The sequence below is a fragment of the Mastigoproctus giganteus genome, chromosome 2 (genome assembly GCF_048544385.1).
Source record: "Mastigoproctus giganteus isolate SK-2022 chromosome 2, ASM4854438v1, whole genome shotgun sequence".
Lineage (NCBI taxonomy): Eukaryota > Metazoa > Arthropoda > Arachnida > Uropygi > Thelyphonidae > Mastigoproctus > Mastigoproctus giganteus.
In genome coordinates, this window is record NC_143576.1 from 36,030,160 (window position 1) to 36,051,561 (window position 21,402).

At 37.4% G+C, this 21,402-nt stretch overlaps 1 protein-coding gene across 3 annotated transcripts in view; it reads left to right on the forward strand.

Annotated features, from left to right (window-relative positions):
- Naa35 (N-alpha-acetyltransferase 35) overlaps positions 1–21,402 on the forward strand; it is a 401,343-nt gene that overhangs the window by 147,891 nt on the left and 232,050 nt on the right. For all 3 annotated transcript variants that reach the window (XM_090368451.1, XM_090368454.1, XM_090368452.1), the window contains 2 exons: positions 7,548–7,598; positions 16,728–16,811. In XM_090368451.1, coding sequence (XP_090224577.1) covers positions 7,548–7,598; positions 16,728–16,811 — 135 coding nt within the window. The remainder of the gene's footprint in view (positions 1–7,547; positions 7,599–16,727; positions 16,812–21,402) is intronic.

Genomic DNA, 21,402 nt, shown 5'->3' on the forward strand with positions numbered 1-21,402 from the left:
CTTAGAAGGGTTGTTTGTGAGAAAAAGATCAAGGTTTGGTTTTTTTTTTTTTTTTTTTTTAGGAGCATTAGCAACTAAGGCCATATTGCTCCAGGATATGCGGTGGTCATTCTCTGACCTTTCCGCATCTTCCTATTTGGTGGTGACGGGCTCGAACCCCGGTCTAATCAGGAAGCGTGGCTACGCACTGCTGCTCCTTCCCACCTGGCTAGGGAGGTGGGAAAAAGATCAAGCGTATTGGCTGTATGATTAGGATTGTCTGGTATTCTTGTAGGTAAATGAACAATCTGTGCTAGGTCATTAGTAATCGCAAAAGCCTCAGCATCTCGGCCTGCTGGGTCGGTGTGACTAGAAAACGGAAGCCAGCTGTAGTTTGGAACATTAAAATCACCAAGGAAAATTACCTCACTGTCAGGAAAGTTGGACTGGAGAAAGTCAAGTTGCAAAGAGAGGAAGTCAAAGAGCTCCAAGTGATTAGTGGAGTTGGGAGAACGGTAGAGACAACAGATGAATTTGACACAATGAGGTAGAGAGATTTTAAACCAGAGAAGATCAAAGAGAGGAGATTCCAAATTGCCAAGTCTCTGAGAGGGAATATCAGAACAGACATATGCACAAGTACCACCTTTGAGGCGAAAGGAATCATACAGCGAATAATTTGGGCATCTGAGATGAGCAGTAGTGGAATCAACCGATAACTGAGATTCTGTCAGAAAAAGTACATTGGGTTTGGCAGACTGCAAATGGAAATGGACATCGTTGAGATTAGAATTGAGACCACGTATATTTGTGAAATGAATTAGGAAGTACTTGGGAGGTTTAGATCTTTTCGCAGATAAGCTTGCTCTATTAGTTTGACAATTCATGGTGTATTCAATAGTAAGAAAAAGTGGGTGGGACATGCTGTATGAAGTAATGAAATTTTTGGATATGGCGTTACCAATAGGTTCGGTCCGGTGTGCTAACTAGCGGCCCGACTGCGAACACCGTTTTAGAGCTGTGCCCTCGAAATGTAAGGAATATTGGATCTCGCCACGACGTTCATCATAACCTCAAAAGTCATCAATCATACTGCATGATGGAAGAGATAGGGAAGGGTTGACCGGAAATTAGCTCTAGAGACTAAACATGGGTTCCACCACTTCAAGCCTCCAATAAGCAAAGTGGTGGTATTTCACCAGTTGATGAGAGTCGTCTCCCACCTAGTACTGCCTGGTAACATAGAGGGGTGGCATTCCTCCATGTGGTGTTGGTGCCTATGATGCAAGAAGGCAAGCTTATACAGCACCAACCAAAAAAAAGCCCTTCCCATTTCGCCCATCCGGTCACCCCACGTATTTGTCTAGTTCAGCTTAAAATTTATTTAAGTTATCAACTTCCACAACATCAGATAGAAATCTTTTCCAGCAGTCAACTACCCGCCGGCTAAAGGCAAACTTCCACACATCTATTCTACAACTGTCCTTCCAGGTTCTTAGTCTGAGCAAGCGGAAGTATCCCATCATCATTGAGCCTGCTCAAACCATTCAAGCCCTTATACACCTCAATCAGATCGCCTCACAGGTGCCTAGTCTCCAGATGCTGCAACTTGCAGAACTTAAACCTTTCTTCGTAAGTGCACCTCTTTGTTCCTTTCACCAATCCTGTTGCCTTCTCTGTACTTGTTCTAGCAATTCTACATCATTCCTAAATATGAGGCCTCCAGACCTGTATGCTGTACTCAAGGTGTGGCCTGACCATTGCATATACAAAGGGATAATCACCTCCTTGTCTTTGCTAGCAAAATTCTTATATATCTTTGACAAAACTTCATGACCTGCTCTGGCAGTCCATCTGCACTGCTCAGAGAACTTCATATCTGACTGCACAATTACCCCCAGTTCTTTTTCATTTTAGGCGCCTCCGTAGCCAGGTGGGAAGGAGCAGCAGTGCGTAGCACACGCTTCTTGATTAGACCGGGGTTCGAGCCCGTCACCACCAAAAAACGGAGGACGCGGAAAGGTCAGGGAATGACCACCGCATATTCCCAGAGCAATATGGCCTTAGTTGCTAATGCTCCCAAATAACAACAACATCTTTTTCATTCTCCACCTCCCTGAGAGTAGTACCGCACAGTTGGTACATTTCTCTTGGGTTGCTGCTACCCATATGCAGTACTTTGCATTTGTCAATATTAAACTTTAGTTGCCACTTCTCAGCCCATCTTCCTAACCTTTCTAGATCCTGTTGCAGTAACATAGTCTTTAGTGTCATTAACAACCCTGCCAACCTTTGTATCATCTGCAAACTTGGACATTAAGCCTGATACACCTTCATCAATATCATTGATAAATGCACAAAACAACAATGGGCCCAGCACCGAACCCTGGAGGATTCCACTAATAACATTAGTCCACGTAGAGCAGTGTTCATTTATTACCACTTTCCGTCTTCTCCCACTCAACCATCCCTTTATCCATTGCAGCAACTTTCCCTAAATGCCCTACCACTCCAATTTGTACAGCAGTCTTCCATGTGTAACAGTATCAAAAGAGTTCCTGAAATCCAAGTATATGATATCAACATAATTTTTTGCATCCAGTTCCTTTGTTGAAGGCATTAAGTATCCAATGAAATTTGTTAGACAAGACTTCCCCTTAACAAACCCATGCTGTGTCTGAACTATAACTGCAGTCTTGTCTAGGTGATTCTGCATCACTTCTTTAACCAGTGACTCCAATATTTTCCACTGAACAGAAGTTTAACTAACAGTTCTATAATTATTTGTGTCATAGTTTGAGAACCCCCTTTGTACACATTTTTCTTCTCTGCCATGAGCCTCATTAATTCATCTGTCATTTATTTAGGTTTATTTCTTGAACAGTATTTCTTAGTTGGTATGAAAAGCCTAGTAGCTTCCAAGATACCCTGAAGGCTTCCCATTTAGAACTCGCCATTGGTAACATCATCCGTTTATCCCGCTCTATACAATTTAAAAACTGTCTGAGACCTCTGTAGTCACCTTTATGAAAACAAAAACCCTTCCTTTTACCCTTGATGGTAGTTACATATTTCTAGCATTAGTGTACATGCAAGTATACATTGTTGTTGTTGTTATTTGGTTTTTAGGAGCATTAGCAACTAAGGCCATATTGCTCCGGGATATGCGGTGGTCATTCCCTGACCTTTCCGCATCCTCTGTATTTGGTGGTGACGGGCTCAAACCCCGGTCTAATCAAGAAGCGTGTGCTACGCACTGCTACTCCTTCCCATCTGGCTACGGAGGCACCGCAAGTATACATGCACTTGTTCTTACTCTTACTTGCCCTAACACAGCCCACGTATTTACTTGTTCCATGATGACTCCTAGCAGCTCTTGAAATTCCCAGCTACCTGCTCTCTAGGCTGTTGCTCATTACAATAGAAGCAGTGCAAGAATCACTTTTGTCTCTGCCTGCGGCTACTGTTAATCTTTTAGTTTATGAATCTCCCCTTTAATCTTTTAGTCTGTGAATATTCTTGCACCCTTTCTATTTAAGTGTATCCCATCCCTGTAGAAGCAGTATCTCCTGTTAGCAAGCACAGACCGCGCTGAAAAAAATTGTACCTCACGAGTCTTGCACAATCTCTCCAAGGCCAAATTGGTTGACAAGGATCTCGTCATCCTATCGTGTCTAGGTAGAATTGCAGACACTCTCAAATTTAACCCTAACTAACGATATTTTTACTACATTGATCTGTACTTGTTAAGTAAATCTGTAGATCTCTTACTCTTAAGGTCATTAGTCTCATTAGTGTACAACAATATCACCTTTTGTGCCCTTAAAAGATGATATCTGCTGTACAATGTCATCAACCTTTGCCCCTGGCAGACATACCCTGGTCCTGTTCCACCTGTCCTTTTTACATAATATATTCCCCATCTCTCTCTGTCAATAGAGTCACCGACAATAATTAGCTCCTGTGGGACCAGTGCATTCTGCATTGGAGATTGCCGCTGTGTTGCCTGATTTTTTTTTTTTTTTTTTTTTTTTATGAAAACTCCAAACACGAAAGGTATCAAAACCTATAGTACTTAGTAGCGTGCATGGGTTGGAGGAGAAGTATGGGGTAAGGGGGATGCCGGTGTTAACTCTGGCATTGAGTTAGGCAGCTGAGAGCTTGATGGGCCCCCCCTTCATATTATTTCCTTTGAGGGCATTTACCCTAACCTCGAACTCTCATAGACGCCTATCAGAATGCTGAGTTGGCCAGTAATTTCTTCACGGTCTCTGCACCTAGTACTGTAATTTACTTTTAAGTACTGTATTTTGTTTGTACTTTAAGTACTTTTTCTACTTTAAGTACTTCGGATTGCACAGATACAGCCCAGCTTGCAGTTTTTTTGAGTTTCTCTAATGATAATGTATTTGTTAAAGATTTGTTGGGATTAATAGCTCTACATGGATGGACAATAGGAGAAATAATCTGTAATGATGTTTTAAAATTATTAACTTCCAAAAACTTAAACTGGAGATTTATTTTCCATTACAACAGATGGGGCTGCAGCCATGATAGGTGAAAGCAGTGGGCTTGTTGGCAGGCTTAATGAAAAAAAAAACAATCTTATTTCCTATCACTGTATTATACATACTGCCACACTGTTTTCAAAACTGAGTGCAGGCTTTCACTTTCTCCTGACTGAAATGATAAAATTAGCTAATTTTCTGCGATCAAAATCAGCACTGTCACAGAGGCAGTTAAAACAGTTTTTAAAACATGTTGATGCTAAGTTTCCTGACCTGATTGCTTACAGCAGTGTGAGGTGGTTAAGCAAAGGAAGAATGCTGAAAAGGATATGTGATTTAGGAAGTGAAATTTTGAGTATTTTTGTAGACAGTGATAAAACTCAATATTTTTCTGACATTTTAAGGCATGCCCACCATATTTCCAATCTAGCATTTTTGGAAAGATTGTGAACTCTATGAGTCTGTCTTAAGTTTCAAAAAGAAAATTCAGGATATAAGAAGTTCAAGATATAAGAATGAATTCATTTCATTCAAGATATAAGAAGTAATGAATTTATTTTCTTCCCCACTCTTAAAAATTTTAAAGATGAGATAACACGTATGTTTGAAATTGATATAATATTAGAATTCTTAAATAAACTGAAAAGTGAGTTTTATCATAGATTCAAAAATCTGGAAGGCAAACAGTGTGCTACAATTTTCTGCCAACCTTCTATCATTAGAAATAATTTTGAATGGATGCAGCAAATAAAAATAATTGTTAAAAAATAAACAAGGCCCAGTTTAAATTGGAAATGTACCAATTTACAACAAAATCAAGGGTTAGTGAATTATTTAAGTCTACTCACTACACAAAAATTTTGGATAGAGCTGCACACCAACAACAAATATCCTGAAATCACAACTAACAGTGGCTATGAAAATTCTAACAATGTTTCGATTAACATGGATTTCTGAAAGTGCTTTTAGCTCATTAACATTCACCAAGTCAAGATACAGGAGCTTACTTACTGATGAAAATACAAAACACCTCTTGCAAATTGCATGCACAAGCTATGTGCCTAACTACAAGGATATGATGAGGTACCAGAAGTGTCACTTTTCCCACTGACTGATGATTGCCCACCAAAGTTTCAACAGTCAAGTTTAATGGCCCTTTATGTAATTTAATTGAGAAGCCTGGTTCTATGCAAATACATTCATTTGCTGACATCAGGATTTTCCTCCATATATTTCAGGAGCCATATTAGCATTAGCATTAATAGAGGCATATGATGCAAGAAAGCAAGCTTATATAGCATTAGTCAAAAAAAAAAAAAAAAAAAACTTCCCATTATGCCCATCCATTTGCTCCAAAAGTTCGTTCAGTTCTTTGTTGAATTTATTTAAGCTATCAACTTCCACAACAGATGGGTGTTTGTTCTAACAATCAACCATCCACTGGGTTAAAGGCAAATTTCCGCACATCTATTCTACAACTGTCTTTTCTCACTTTGAATTTATGCTCCCTCAAGTGCATAATCTGAGCAAGAGGATGGATCCCATCAGTATTGAGCTTGCTCAAACCATTCAAGGCCTTATACATCTCAATCAAATAACCTTGCAGTTGCCTAGTCTCCAGGTGCTGCAACTTGCAGAACTTAAGCCTTCCTTATAAGAGCAACCCTTTTTTCCCTTCACCAATCTCGTTGCTCTTCTCTATACTTGTTCCAGCAGCTCTACATCCTTCCTAATTGAGGTCTTCGGACCTGTATGCAGTACTCAAGGTGTGGCCTGACCATTGCCTTATACAAGGGGATAATCACCTTCTTATATGTGCTAGTAAAATTCCTGTATATCATAAGCTACTCTGGTGGCCTGTCTGCACTGCTCAGAAAACTTCATATCTGACTGCACAAATAACCCCAGGTCTTTTTCATTCTTCACTATCCTGAGTGTAGTACCACACAGTTAGTACGTTACTCTGTGGTTACTGCTGCACATATGCAGTACTTTGCATAATGTCTAAGTTTGCATATGAGGCTGGCAACATGGTTAGTGACAGTAATCAGGGAATACTATTGCAACAAGATCTAGAAAAATTAGGCAAATTGACTGAGAAGTGGCAGTTGAAGTTTAACATTGCATAACATAGCAACTATGTGGTATTACACTCAAGGTAGTGGAGAACAAAAAACACCTGGAGATAATTGTGCAGTCACATATGTAGTTCTCTGAGCAGTGCAGACAGGCTGCTAGGACAACTCATGAGATTTTGTCAATGATATGCAGAAATATTTCCAGCAGGGATAGGGAGGTGATTATACTGTTGTTTAAGGCAGTGGTTGGACCATATCTTCAGTACCAAATATACATTTCATTCCCTCATTTTACAAGTGATGTGGATTGGTTCCAACATATCCAAGCACAAAGAAGAGCAACAAAATTAGTGAGGAAAACAGAGTTGTACTTTTACAAAGAAAGACTAGTTTTGCAAATTGCAGCATCTAGAAACAAGACACCTGTGAGGAGATTGGATTGAGGTGTTGAAGGCATTGAATGGGTTGTGTAAATCAAATGCTAATGACATTCTTCCTCCTGTTCAAACAGCAAACATAAAGGGGCATAAATATAAATTGAGGAAGGATGGTTGTTACAGAGATATGTAGAATTCCTTCAGCCAGCTAGTGATGGAACAAACTTTCTTTTGATATTGTGGAATTTAAGGAAGAAATTGACAAATTCTTAAATGAGGTGGGAAATGGTTTTGTTTTTTTGTCTGATATTGTGTTCTTACTTTCTTATATCATTTGCCACTACAATACTAATAAACTATGTACTGTAGACTCTAAACTTCTTTATACTAATTTTGTATAAAGAAGTTTAAAGTGTGTAACCACGTGTTTTGATTTTGATAAACCAGAAGTATAAATTGTACTGTACTTATTAAAAAAGCTTTAATCATCCATTTTTAGAATTCATCAGTGGAATATAGAACAGCTAATGAAACATACAGTAATAATTGCTAACAAAACCAATTTCACTCCAAAAATTTATTTTCTTGTTATGTGTCTTTTACAGATGACTCGTAGTAAACCAGGTGAGGAACAGGATCTTGACACAGAAAGACAGGTAATGAACCTCAACACCATAACAGTTTCAGAAATATTTCTAGTTTCTAGAGCACAAATATTAAGGGAACCTCAGAAATAGGTATTCAGTTTCAAAATAGGTGGTGGTGGTAGTCTGCAGTCTTTTTTTAATATCAGTAGTGGCAGATGGTGAAAGGAAGCAAAAAAAAAAAAAAAAAAAAACAACAACATTGTCTTCTTTCTCTATCCATCCCATGTTATAACACCAGTTAAGGGGGGGGGGGGAGATATATATATATAATTTTTTTTTTTTTTTTTTTTTTTTTTTTGCATACTTACAGAGCAAAACTTTCTGATTCTAAAAGTAATAAGGTAATGTACAGACTGTTCCCACTTTACGAGTTCCCAGGTTTACTAGTTTTTTTTTTGTTTTTTTTTTGTTTTTTTTTTCCCTCAAGTGTCAACAAAATCGAAAATATGAACATTAATTGCAGTAAATAAATGTTAGACATTCATAAATATGGCATTTCAAACCATGCGCATTACTATAGAACACAGTACTACTGTGTGTGCATTTGTTTGTTCGGGCAGACGAGAGCACCTCACTGACTCACATAATATACAGTAGTTATCATACTGACATTACAAAGAGTGATTGTGTTGCTCTTCATTTTTGCTATCTTATCTTGTTTCAAATTTATCTGTCTTATTAATACTGTCATCATCATCATCATCAGCCATTTTCAATCCACTGCAGGATGAAGGCCTCTCCAGCAACTTTCCAGTTCCTTCTGTTTTGAGCACTGGCCATCCATTTACTACCCACAAACTCATGAATTTCATCTATCCATCTCCGCCTTTGTCTTCCAGGTTTTCTTCTAGCTCCTCTTGGATACCATTCTGTTATTTTCTTAGTCCATCTGTCATCATGTCTTCGAGCTATGTGTCCTGCCCAAGACCATTTTAGTTCTTTAGTTTTGATAAGAATGTCCTTTACTTGAGTTTGCTGCCTAATCCATGTGTTTCTCTTCTTATCTAACAGTCTGATTCCCAATATAATTTGTTCCATTCTTCGCTGTGTAGTTCTCAGCTTCTCTTCCATTCTTTTGGTGAGTGCCCAAGTTTCACTTCCAAAAGTCATGGTGGGGAGTATACATTGGTTCATTATTTTACGTTTCAGACAAACTGGATATTGCTCTTCAGTATGTGACTATATTTCCTGAATGCTATCCATCCAAAATTTATTCTTCTCTTGACTTCCAGCCATTTATCATTATTACAGCTAATAACTTGTCCCAGATAAGTATATGACTCCACCTTTTCAATTACTGCTCGTTCAATCATTATTTCCCTTTCCGTGGCATACTTGTTCATCATTACTTTTGTTTTAGCCACATTCATCTTTAGTCCAAAATCCTTACTAGCTGTGCATAACTGATTAAGATTTTCCTCTAATTCTTTGGGATCGTGGCTTATGACCACAAAATCATCTGCAAATCGTAAACGGTTTAGGTACTCTCCATTCACATTGACTCCTTTCTGCGACCAGTCTAATCTTCTGAATGCTTCCTCAAGGGCAGCAGTAAACAACTTCGGAGATATTGTGTCTCCTTGTTGAACTCCTTTCTCAATTTTAAATTTATTACTGTCTTTGTGTAGTCTAATAAAGGAGGTAGCATTCTCATATATTTTCTTCAAAATCATAATATGTGGGTATCTATGCCTTGTCTTTCCAGTGCCCGAAACATTGCCTTATGCTGTATGGAGTCAAATGCCTTTTCATAATCCACAAATGCCAGGCATAATGGTGTTTTATATTCATTTGCTTTCTCCATTAGCTTGCTCTTTCGGTTGATTCTCATCAAGTATTCTTTCTAATCTGTTAGTAATGACAATTGTGAACAACTTGTAGATGTGGGATAACAAGCTAATTGGTCTATAATTTCCAATTTCTGATTTATCTCCTTTCTTATGCAGCAAAACTATGATTGCATTATTCCACTGCTTAGGCGTCACACCTTTTCTAATGCACTTTGTGAAGAGCCTTGCCAGTTTTTGTGTTATGTCTCTTCCTCCCAATTTTAACAACTCTACAGTAACTTCATCTTCCCCCGGGGCTTTCTGATTCTTCATTTTCTTCAATGCATGTTCTACCTCATCAGGAAGAATATCGGGTATGCCGTATGTGTTCTAATTTGCAATCCATCTTCCCCACTTCTGGCATCATTCCCTCGCTCCTTGTATAATTCTCTATAGTAGTCTTCTGCTATTTGAATTATGCCTTCTCTGCTGTTTATAAGTTCACCATCGCTATTCTTCAGTTTCAGTATCATTTGTCTTTTTGTATTACTGCTCATGGCTGCTGATTTAAATCCTTTGTTTTCCCTTAATGCTTGTTCTACTTTTGTTATGTTAAATCTTCTTATGTCCTCTCTGAGTCTCTTTCTAATGGCTTTGCATAACTCAGTATACTCAATTTTTTCCTTGTCAGTGTTTATCTTGCTCTTCATTTTTCGCCTTCGGTTCATCATAACAAGTGTTTCTTGACTAATTTTTTCTTCTTTGGATTTCTTTTTCCCTATAGGTTTCTTGGGCTTTATCACTTTCAGAAAGTTCTAATATTCCTCGTCGATATCTTGGTCCTGAGTAGTCTGCAGAAGTTCAAACTTGTTCTTAAGTTCCAGTACATACTGCTTTTTCTCCTCTTCTGTTATCTCAAAGACCTTTGTATTATTTACTCGAGTCAGGTTTTTCCTTTCCTACATCTATATCAAGTGTACATCTTACCATTCTGTGATCACTTCCAACATTTACCTTATTCAGGATAGTAACATCATTCACAATATATCTTCTGTTTAGTGTGGATGAAGTCGATTTCATTAGTCGTTAATCCGTTTGGACTCTTCCATGTCCACTTTCTGTTCACCCTTTTCTTGAAAAAAGTGTTCATTACTGACAATCCTTGAGATTCTGCAAATTCCACAAGTCTCTCGCCTCTTTCGTTTCTTTCACCAATTCCAAAATTTCCTATAATTCCCTTTTCTGCGCTGTTTTGTCTTTTTCCAACCTTAGCATTGAAGTCCCCCATAATAATAGTGTAGTCGGTTTTCTGCTCATCTAGAAGACTCTCAATTTCGGTGTACATTTCTTCAACCTCTTCATCATCATGGCTCGATGTTAGTGCATAAATTATTATATCCTTTAGCTTGTACCTCTTAAAAATCTTGAGTATTAGTCTTGACACCCTTGGTGATGTACTTTTGAATTCCAAAATGTTGTTTTTTAAATCTTTATGGACCAGAAACCCAACTCCACATTCACTCCACTCACTGTTTCCATTGGTGTACAGCAGATTTTCACTTGATAAACTTATAAGTGATTCATTTCTTCTTCTTGTTTCAGCCAAACCGATGATATCCCAATTCTCATTGTCTAATTCCTTTTCCAGCTCTAATATCCTGTCTTCACCGATGAGTGACCTTACGTTGTAACAGGCCAAGTTCAATTTCTGTGCATGGCAGCCTGGTCGTACCCAGAGATTCTTAGCACCCTCTGCTTCCACTCTGATCCTCTCGCTGCCGTAAGAGGGGGAGTGAAAGTCACTGGGGACTGAGAGCCATTTGTTTTGTCGTGCTGTCATATGCTGGAGGGTTTGGTCTTTTCCTCTTCACGCTGACCAGGCATCTTGAAGAGAACTACTCTACACGTTCGTTGCCACCTAAGTGACATAACAGGGCTTACCATTGAGAAGGTGTGCATGAGTGGATTTTAGGGAGGCAGGCCAACCGGACTTCTCCTAAATCTTCTGTAATAGAAAAATATTGGATCCATCAGTGTTTTAGACTGAGTGTCTGATAACACACAGGATACCTGTTCCCCTCTATATGCCAAAACGAAGTAATACTATGGAGAGTGACGTTAATAAAAAAAAAGAAAAAAAAAAAAAAAGCGACGAGGAATAACATTGGAAACAAAATATGAAATCATAAGCAAACATGCAGCCAGAATGATTGTTAAAGAACCATCAACAAGTAACGAACCATTGAGTGTGCATTTAGTCAATAATGATGAAGAATAAAAATTCTTTATCATCTGTATGACATAAATAATTCCTTCATTACTATAATTTGCTTGATTTTAAAGGCTGTTTTCATTTCTTTGAATAAATAAATCATTGTTTAAGCATAAACTATTGTTTTGTTAACCTTCATTTAACATTACTATGGTCAAATTTCATTATTGACAACATAACCCCTGTTTTTAACATTATGTCTATGGGAAATAAATTCCGCTTTACAAGGGGAGTGTGCTAGGAACGAATTAACTCGTAAATTCATTAACTACCTATAGGTAATGAACAATAATTTTCTAGTGTCATATAAAAAAAATATATATATATACATACTTTCTTAAAAATGAGTCTTATTCATTTTAAAATACTTTAATCAAATCAAATAAATAATGTACTACGTATGACATTCCACTTCTATAGAAATGTTCGCCACTCAGAGAGTTTTTCTTATAGTCTTTTTGCTTTCCCTGTTAAAAAGCGGGCAGTAATTTCCCACAAAATTGACAAATATCAACACTAGAATTCCGGCAAGCTTGATGCTACTTTTCCATCATGGTTGTGGCCTGATGGAAGTGTTTCATTTGCACTTTACATTTCTGAAATTTGGGGGGGGGGGAACTGATATGGGAATGAAGAAAATGAAATTTCAAAGATATTTAGCAACTCATATCTTCATAATATTGCAGTAATGTTGACTCCAGAGATTCATAATGATCTTCTTTTCTTCTATCTAGAAATGCATGCACAGTTCCTTTTAACAATTGCCAAGCTCCTAGTCAGTATCCTGTAGCTCGTTTCAGATACATCATTTTTGATGAGCTTCTTTATTTGAGTTCCAGTGAAAATCCCTTCTTTTGGTTTAGCATCCCTTAAATTCGAAAACACTTCCCTTTATTCATTTCTCTTTTTCTTTTTTTTTTTTTTTTGTCTAGAGCCGTAACAGAATTCTTCATTAATCCATGTTTTTTTTTGTACAGAGCTGGAAGAGGTTCAGCAACCCATTTTCACAAAACAAGCTGGATTTTTTGAACAGTCAATTACTCTCAGGTGAAAGCAAATTTTCACACATCTATCCTGCAACCATCCTTCTTCAGTTTATATTTATGATTTCTTATGCATTATCTGAGAAAGAGTAAGGTCAAGGTGTGTTTGTTTCATTTGCGGTCTCCAGGGTTTCCCCTATATGCCACTGTAGCATCTGAAAAAGCTGTAGCTTCTGAGAAAGAGTAAGGATATCATCAACCCTTCGGTAAGGTCTACATGTATATGATTAGTTTCCGGAACTAAAGCCTTTTCTGTAAGAGTATTGTTTTGAGCCACTGATTAATCTTGTTGCTATTCTTCTATCTCCCCCCACCCTCAGTGAAACACCAAACGTGAAAGCTATTAGAACCTATGGTGCCTAATACCATACATAGGTTGAAGGCTGTGAAAACAAATTTTTTTTTTTTTTTTATAGATACTATAAAGATACTTGCTGACATTAGGTTTAAATTTCTGTAGGTTGTAATTTTTGAGAAATATATGTGAAGGAAGGTTGTTCCAAATAAGAGCAGAAGAAAATATAAATGAGGAAGAGGAAAAGTAGGTTCTCTGAGTTTTGTAGTTGGATACCGTATGCTGACTACTAGTAGCACATGTTTGGAAGAGTGGGAGATTTTTTATTATTTATTTTTTTTTAATGAAAAAACCAAAAACACAAGAGTTATTATAACCTGTAGTGCTTAGTCCATCAATGGGTTGAAGGTTGAGAAGATGAAAGAAGATACTTGTTGACATTAGACTTGAATTTTTGTAGATTGTAATTTTCAGGAAATACATATGAAGGGAGATTGTTCCAGAAAACAGAAGTTGAATGAATAAATGAGGAAGAAAAAAAGTTGGCTCTGTGAAGTTGGACAATAAAAGGATGTTGACTGGTTGTGGCATATGTTCGGACTGCTCTGGAAGAGCGAGTGGGAATTATAGAAGCCAATTCAGAAGAACAATGCCTACAGAAGTATCTGTAGAAAAGGATTGAGCAGAAACAGAATGTCTGTGAGACAGAGAGCAGGAAGACTTTGTTAGACATAAGTTAATTAATCTAACTGCCCTCTTTTGAATGGAATCTAGAAGCCTGTGAGAGTTTTGGGGCATGCCCCAGATGTGGGAATGATATTCCATGGTAAGATGGATTTGCAATTTGTACAGATTGAAAAGCTGTTTGGAAGAAAAGTAATGCCCAGAGCAAAAGAGAAAACCCAATCACACCTGCCCACAAGTTTGTCATTGCCATACCTGTACTGCATAAATATAGCTTCTAAATCTTGGACCATCCCTCCATATTCAGCAGATCTAGCAACATCAGACTTTCAACTAATTCCTAATTTGAAAAAAAGGCGACTGGCATCCATTTTCCCACCGATGATGACAATATTGCTGCACTGAATGCATTCCTGAGACCCGAGAGAAAACTTTCTTCTCAGCTGGAATCACACATTAGATCATTGGTGGCAAAAATGTGTAGACTCCAAAGGAGACTGTTGAAAAGTAACATTTTACCAGACTCCTCCAATAGATCCTTCATACTCAGGCCATGAACTTTTCAAATGCCCCCTCATATCATATCACATTTAGCTTGTGTCCAAATCTCCATCTTCATTTTCTTCCTACACTGATTAATAACTATTTTATAATTATAAAACAGTTTTAAAATTTATCAGTCCAAACTCGATTTTGAGCAAACTAAGAGTTGAAAACTTCCTTTTTTATCCCTAATCGAGCATTCTGGTTCCTTGCCAAATCTATTGGCTGCAACTTCTGTCCTTCAATACTCCCATCTCTGTTAAAACTTGATGGTTCTCTTGTATCCTCAGCATTCTACTAGCACTGTACTTTTAACTCTTTTGTTAACGATCTTAGTAAACCGCCTTTTGTCACACCCAATACACTCCACTCGATGGCATTTCTCCACTTGTTCCCGAAACCTTACTTCTGTCCTTTGCCTTTTTACAATTTCTTATCCCACTTGCATTTTTGATTCTGCCTTCAAAATTTGCTCATATCCAGCCAGTTCTTTTAAAAAGGATGACAAATTCTTTCCTTCCAGTTATCTCCCTTCACTCAAAAGCTGGTGTTCTGCTTTTGAGAGAAGGGAGAGAATTCAGTTCTTTTGCCCTTCTTATTATTGTGGGTTGTTGGGCTTGTGGCTCAGAGAAATCCATCAACTGCCAACTCTTCAACTATCTGAATCCTTCCCTCTGATCAGTGGCCACCAGTACAGATTCTGTCAGTGTTGATCCACTGGTGATGCACTGGCTTATATTACTCATCTTTGGACAGATTGGAAAAATTTGATAAAACTCATGCAGCTGCTCTTGACATTTCAAACGCTTTTCATTATGTTTAGCATTAAGGTCTTCTGAAAAAAACAGCCATCTTATGGCCTGCTGACCATTTTTTCACAATAGGGTATCCAGTTTTCACTTTTCTATATGAATGCTCGATGCAGGTGATGGTAGACGATACACAGTCTTCTAACATCTCCACTAATGCAGGTATTCACCAATGTTCAGTTCTTTCTCCCACTCTTTTCCTCTCATACTGATTAGAAATCCTATCTACAGTTTTGTTGGTAATAGAACACTAAATTTCACCTTCCAGTCTGAGAAACCTTGTCCTGCATAAGTGCCCTCAACTTCTCAGATATCCACCACCAATTCTTTAAATGATGATCTCCAAGTAATTCTGTAGTAGGGTGAAGAAAACCTAGTTAACTTCAATCCTAAAATTCAGTCCTGGAACAGTAGAAAAGACTACTGTTCCTATCCTCATCTTCAACGGCACTCAGATATTTAGACAAGATGACTTATCTTCATGTGAGTCAGGTTAATTAACTTCTGCTCCCACTCTTTTGGCATAAGCACATCACAAATATTTCTTCCTCTACATCTAAAAACTGGGTTTTCGTTATCACTCTCAGCATTACTTTCTTCTAAATAGTTACTCACTCTGTGCAAATCCCAAATCTGTCCTGCTGTGGAATATTGTCCCCACATCTGGGCCGACCGGGCTAGCCGGGTGGGTAAAGTGCCTGCCTGGCAACCCAAAGGTTGCGGGTTCGAATCCTGCCTCGGGTTTGGATCAAAGTACTGCAAAAAAAAACCTTGGGAGGTGCATTATGGCCACAGAAGCCGATGCGCCAACAACTACCAAAAAAAAAACCCCACATCTGGGGTTGTGCCTCAAAAACCTCTCAAATTTTTGACAATTACAAAAAGCAGTCAGTGAGTCAGGTTAATTAATAAACCATCTGTTACGTATTCTTTCTGCTTTATTATCATTAGCCATATGGTGCAAGGAAGCCTGAGACTTTTGCTGCACCAGCCAAAAAATATTCCTGAGAGAGAGAGAGAGAGAGAGAACAAGAGTCAGAATTAGAAGAGAATCACCAAGAAAGAGAAGAATGACGATATCCAGCTCACAACCCTCTGGAATGACCTTCCTTTGCATGTTTCCCCTAAAATTACAGCCTACGGAAATTCAAGAAAAAACTTTCAAGCATAAGTGGTTGATTTTGGCATACTAAAATTAGGACAAATTCCCATAGTATTTTGTGGGAGCAACTCAATATCCATTAGCCATTGGGCATAATTGTGCTTTGACTAAAATTATATCTGAAAATGTTGAGAGAGTTTTGGCACTCATCACAACTGAAAAAGGAAAAAAAAAAAAAAAAAACAATATTTACTGAAATGAAATATAAATTAATACGATACCATTAATAAATTTGAAGCACTTTCTGGAGTTGGGGCTAATGACATTTACATTTTGATTGCAATTTAACTCTGAGCTTTATCAGTTGGTGAATGTTTATTAAAACAAAATCAAAGAAAATAATTTTCTTGGAAGGTGCAGTGATATAGAGCTTATAAATAATCTCTGTCTGTCCGTCCGTCCGTCCATCCATTTTCTTGAGAGTCATGCACTTTGATGACAGGTAACACAATTATGATGTATAGATTGTCATCTGCTAGATTAATAGATATATTATCAAAAAAATATATATATATTTTTTTTATAGTGGTTCTGATCTGTCTTTTTTTTTTTTTTTTGCAGCATGAAATAGCTTTGGCCATATACTCAAGAATTAAATTTTGTAGGCTTTTCTACCAAGCCCTGCTGCTCTTCAACAAAAAAAAGGTAGGCTTTTTTGAAAGTTCTTATTTTATTTATGTTTAGACTATTTTTTTTATTTTAGTAAATGTTCTCTTTTACTATTTTTTATTTGTGTTATTTCTTTGGTTTTGAGTGTGATGTGGATATGTTGTTCCAAAAGTTTGGTCATAAGTTGGTTATTTAGAAGTTTGAACACATTTTCCCATAATGGTGTGAGAATTATTAATTTACTTGACATATGAACATCAACTGTGAATAATATAAAAATTAAATTAATTAATTTAAAAATCTAACTTGAGTACTTATTCAAATGAAAAAATTTGTGGCCTCCTGTCATTGTCCCTGTTGAGTTCAGTTTGCGCCATAGTCCTTTGTCACAGTATGATTTTACCTCTCATCGGGAGAAGCCTTGGTTCAAGTTCCATTGATCACTGAAGGATATTAGTATTTTAGTATTTAGTAGTGGCATATGATGCAAGCTTAGAAAGCATCAGTCAAAAAAAAAAAAAAAAACTCCTGCATCACCTGTCCATCCTCTCAGTAATTTGTCTAGTCCTTCCTTGAATTTATTCAAACTGCCCACTTCCACAACAACAGATGGAAATTTGTTCCAACAATCAGCCACCCACTGGCTGAAAGCAAATTTCCACACATCTATCCTGTAACCATCCTTCTTCAGTTTGAATTTATGCTCCCTCACGTGTGTAGTCTGAGCAAAGAGGAAGAATGCCTTCAGCATTGAGCTTGCTCAATCCGTTCAAAGCCCTAAACACCTCAATCAGATCATCTAGCAGGTGTCTAGTTTAAAGATTCTGCCTGTCTTGGTAAGACCACCCTTTTGCTCTCTTCACCATTGTTTCCCTTCTCTGCACCTATTTCTATTTAAGTGTATCCCATCCCTGTAAAAAGTCTTTCTCCTATTAATAAGCACAGACCACATGGGGTAGAATTTGAGAAAAATTCTACCCCATGAGCCTTACACAGTCTCTCCAGAGCTGAATGACTGGCAGTGCTTTCAACATGTATCCCCTCCTATCATGTCTGCCCAGAATTGCAGACACCTTCAGATTTAATCCTAACTCACAACTTTTCCCGCCCGTGACCACCAAATACGGAGGATGTGGAAAGGTCAGGGAATGACCATCGCATATCCCCGGAGCAATATAGCCTTAGTTGCTAATGCTCCTAAAAACCAAATAACAAACAAACAACAACTTTTCCCATTTCTATGTATTTGTTAAGTACAGTAAGTCCCCGACTTACGTAAGCCAAAGTTACATAAAGTTACAAAGTAAGCCAAACTTCAGAGTTATGTAAATTTTTTTTCACTTGCTTTTTTTTTTTTTTTTGTTTGGGATTGTAAAATTTAAAACAGTAAAAAAAAATAATAAGTCATACAAAAAAAGTTATATGGTGAAATATGTGAAGGGGACACCCATTCAGTCATATGGTGAAATGTGTGAAGGGGACACACATTTCACCATAATAACATAAAAACCCACAGAATTCCAACTATCGGTATTATCGCAAATGCAATAAGATCGCGTTTACTACCTGTTCATAATAGATTGCATTAACAGAAAAGCTCAATAAACCGGAAACTACAAATTGTTTTTATTGTTTTATGGTAGTGATCTCCAGAAATATGCTTTAGTAAAATGTAAGCTTGTGTGAGGTGATAATAGTGTGTTTCCGCCTTAACCCTGTGAATTAATAACGATGAATGGCAGTAATGAATAATGGTCAAAATGAAATTTTCTATACAGAAAATTTCATTTTGACCATTATCGTGGTTCCAACTAAGAGAATATAAGTGACAGCGATACTAGTAAATCTTCCAAGAAAAGAAAAGCGATCGATTTGGATCAGAAAATTAAAATAATAAGGATGAATGAAAATGGTCAAATATTAGCAAGTATTGAGCCGAATTTAGATTTGTCAGGGTCAGCAGTGAACACAATAATAAAGGCCAATGACAGAATATGAGAAGCGGTGATGGGATCGAAAACAATGAAGTCAACTATAATAACCAAGGCTACGAAATACATATCAGTTTTTACAGTACAATGACATGCGTTTTTTTCTTCCTTTTATGTTTTCTTTTCTCGTGTCTCTGCAGCTACTTCACCGCTGTCTCCAGATAAAGGTTTTAATTGAACTAATTAAAAATATGTAACAATATAGAAAAAAATATATATAACTAATTAATTTTAAAATATAACTATTTTGATTCATTCTTGTGAGGATGTTATGTGGATTTTGTAATTTTGGCATATCAGTGATATAATAGCAATATTTTATTAGCCATTCCCGAGTTACGTAAAACTCAACTTACTCAAGAAGTCCTGGAACATATCTCTTATGTATGTCGGGGACTTACTGTATGTCCTCAAATCTCCTACTCTTAATATCATTAGTGCCCATGGATATAAGGAAACGAATGAAATCAAAAATCAATCAAACAAATGAAAACCAAAATGGCTGCGACAGAAAGTTTCTATTGTTAGACAGTATGAACCAGAGCTGTAATGCTCAATACGTTCTACGTTGATATCAATATTTGTAAAATAATAAGAGAAGTTTACCTCAATATAGTACGTAGAACACTTCCATATGATACTCCCCAGAAATTAAAACGAAAAAATTGAAAAACTTACATTAAAGTAACAAATAATTTTTAAAAATTTGAAAAATTTTCAAAAATAATTAAAAATCAATTTAACGCAATTAACGAAAAAATTCGTTTGCAATTAACGAGAAAATCATTTTGCAATTTTTTCGTTAATTGTGTTAAATTGATTTTCAGTTATTTTTAAAAATTTTAAAAAAAATTTTAAATTATTTGTTACTCTAATATAAGTTTTTTGTTTTAATTTCTGAAAAGTATCATGTGGAAGTGTTCTACGTACTATATTGAGGTAAACTTCTCTTATTATTTTACAAATATTGTTAGATCTGGGTATCCTGGGTATAACCTCCATGCACAAGTACATGGTGGATGACCATCCAGGTGTGAACCAACGTAAGCAGGGGTCGAGGTTTGGGGCCCACACCACATGGAGGAACGCCACCCCTCTATGTTACCAGGCAGTACTAGGTGGTAGATGACTCATCAACCAGTGGTATTGCACCGGTTGATGAGGGCTGGAGGCTTGAAGTGGTGAAACCCATGTTTAGTCTCTATAGCTAAGTTCTGGCAAACCCTTCCCCATCTCTTCCATCATGCAGTATGATTGATGACTTTTGAGGTTATGATGAACATCGTGGGAAGATCCAATATTCCTTACATTTCAAGGGTACAGCTCTAAAACGGTGTTCACAGGATGGCCACTAGTTAGTACACTGGACCGAACCTATTGGTAACTCTCTAGGAGGCTTCCGGATCAGCTAGTGTATAATCTTGCTACTTCTACTCTGCCAGATAGTAACTGGAGGGAGTCCGAGTAGTGTGTATGCAGGGAGCATTGTCGAGGCCACGTTATGTCAAGGATCTGGGTATATTCTTACCATGTGTATGCCATATCCAAAAATTTTCATTACTTCATACAGCATGTCCCACCCACTTTTTCTTACTATTGAATACACCATGAATTGTCAAACTAATAGAGCAAGCTTATCTGCGAAAAGATCTAAACCTCCCAAGCACTTCCTAATTCATTTCACAAATATACCTGGTCTCAATTCTAATCTCAACGATGTCCATTTCCACTTGCAGTCTGCCAAACCCCATGTACTTTTTCTGACAGAATCTCAGTTATTGGTTGATTCAACTACTGCTCATCTCAGATGCCCAAATTATTCGCTGTATGATTCTTTTCACCTCAAATACTTGTGCATATGTCCGTTCTGATATTCCCTGTCAGAGACTTGGCAATTTGGAATCTCCTCTCTTTGATCTTCTCTGGTTTAAAATCTCTCTACCTCATTGTGTCAAATTCATCTGTTGTCTCTACCATTCTCACAACTCCACTAATCACTTGGAGCTCTTTGACTTCTTCTCTTTGCAATTTGATTTTCTCCAGTCCAACTTTCCTAACAGTGAGGTAATTTTCCTTGGTGATTTTAATGTTCACAACTCCAGCTGACTTCTGTTTTCTAGTCACACCGACCCAGCAGGTCGAGATGCTGAGGCTTTTGCAATTACTAATGACCTAGCACAGAGTGTTCATTTACCTACAAGAATACCAGACAATCCTAATCATACAGCCAATACGCTTGATCTTTTTCTCACAAACAACCCTTCTAAGTACACGGTCGAAGTGAGAGATCCTTTAGGCACTTCAGATCACAACTTGGTGATTGTCTCTTCTCCAATGGAACCTTTATCTCATGGCTATTCCCAAATTCGTGTTGTTTGGCATTACAAGAATGCAAAATGGGATGACCTGCAAGACTTCTTTTCTTCTTTTCCTTGGTCGGATTACTGTTTCAAAACTTCTGATGTCAATGTTTGCTCAGATCGTGTCAGTGAAATTATTCTTGCAGGAATGGAATCCTTTATCTCACACTCCACTTTAAAATCTCGTCCTTTATCTAAACCTTGGTTTTCCAATAAATGTGCTAAGGCTGTTCAAGAGAAGAATGTTGCATATCGTAATTGGCTTGTTTGTAATTC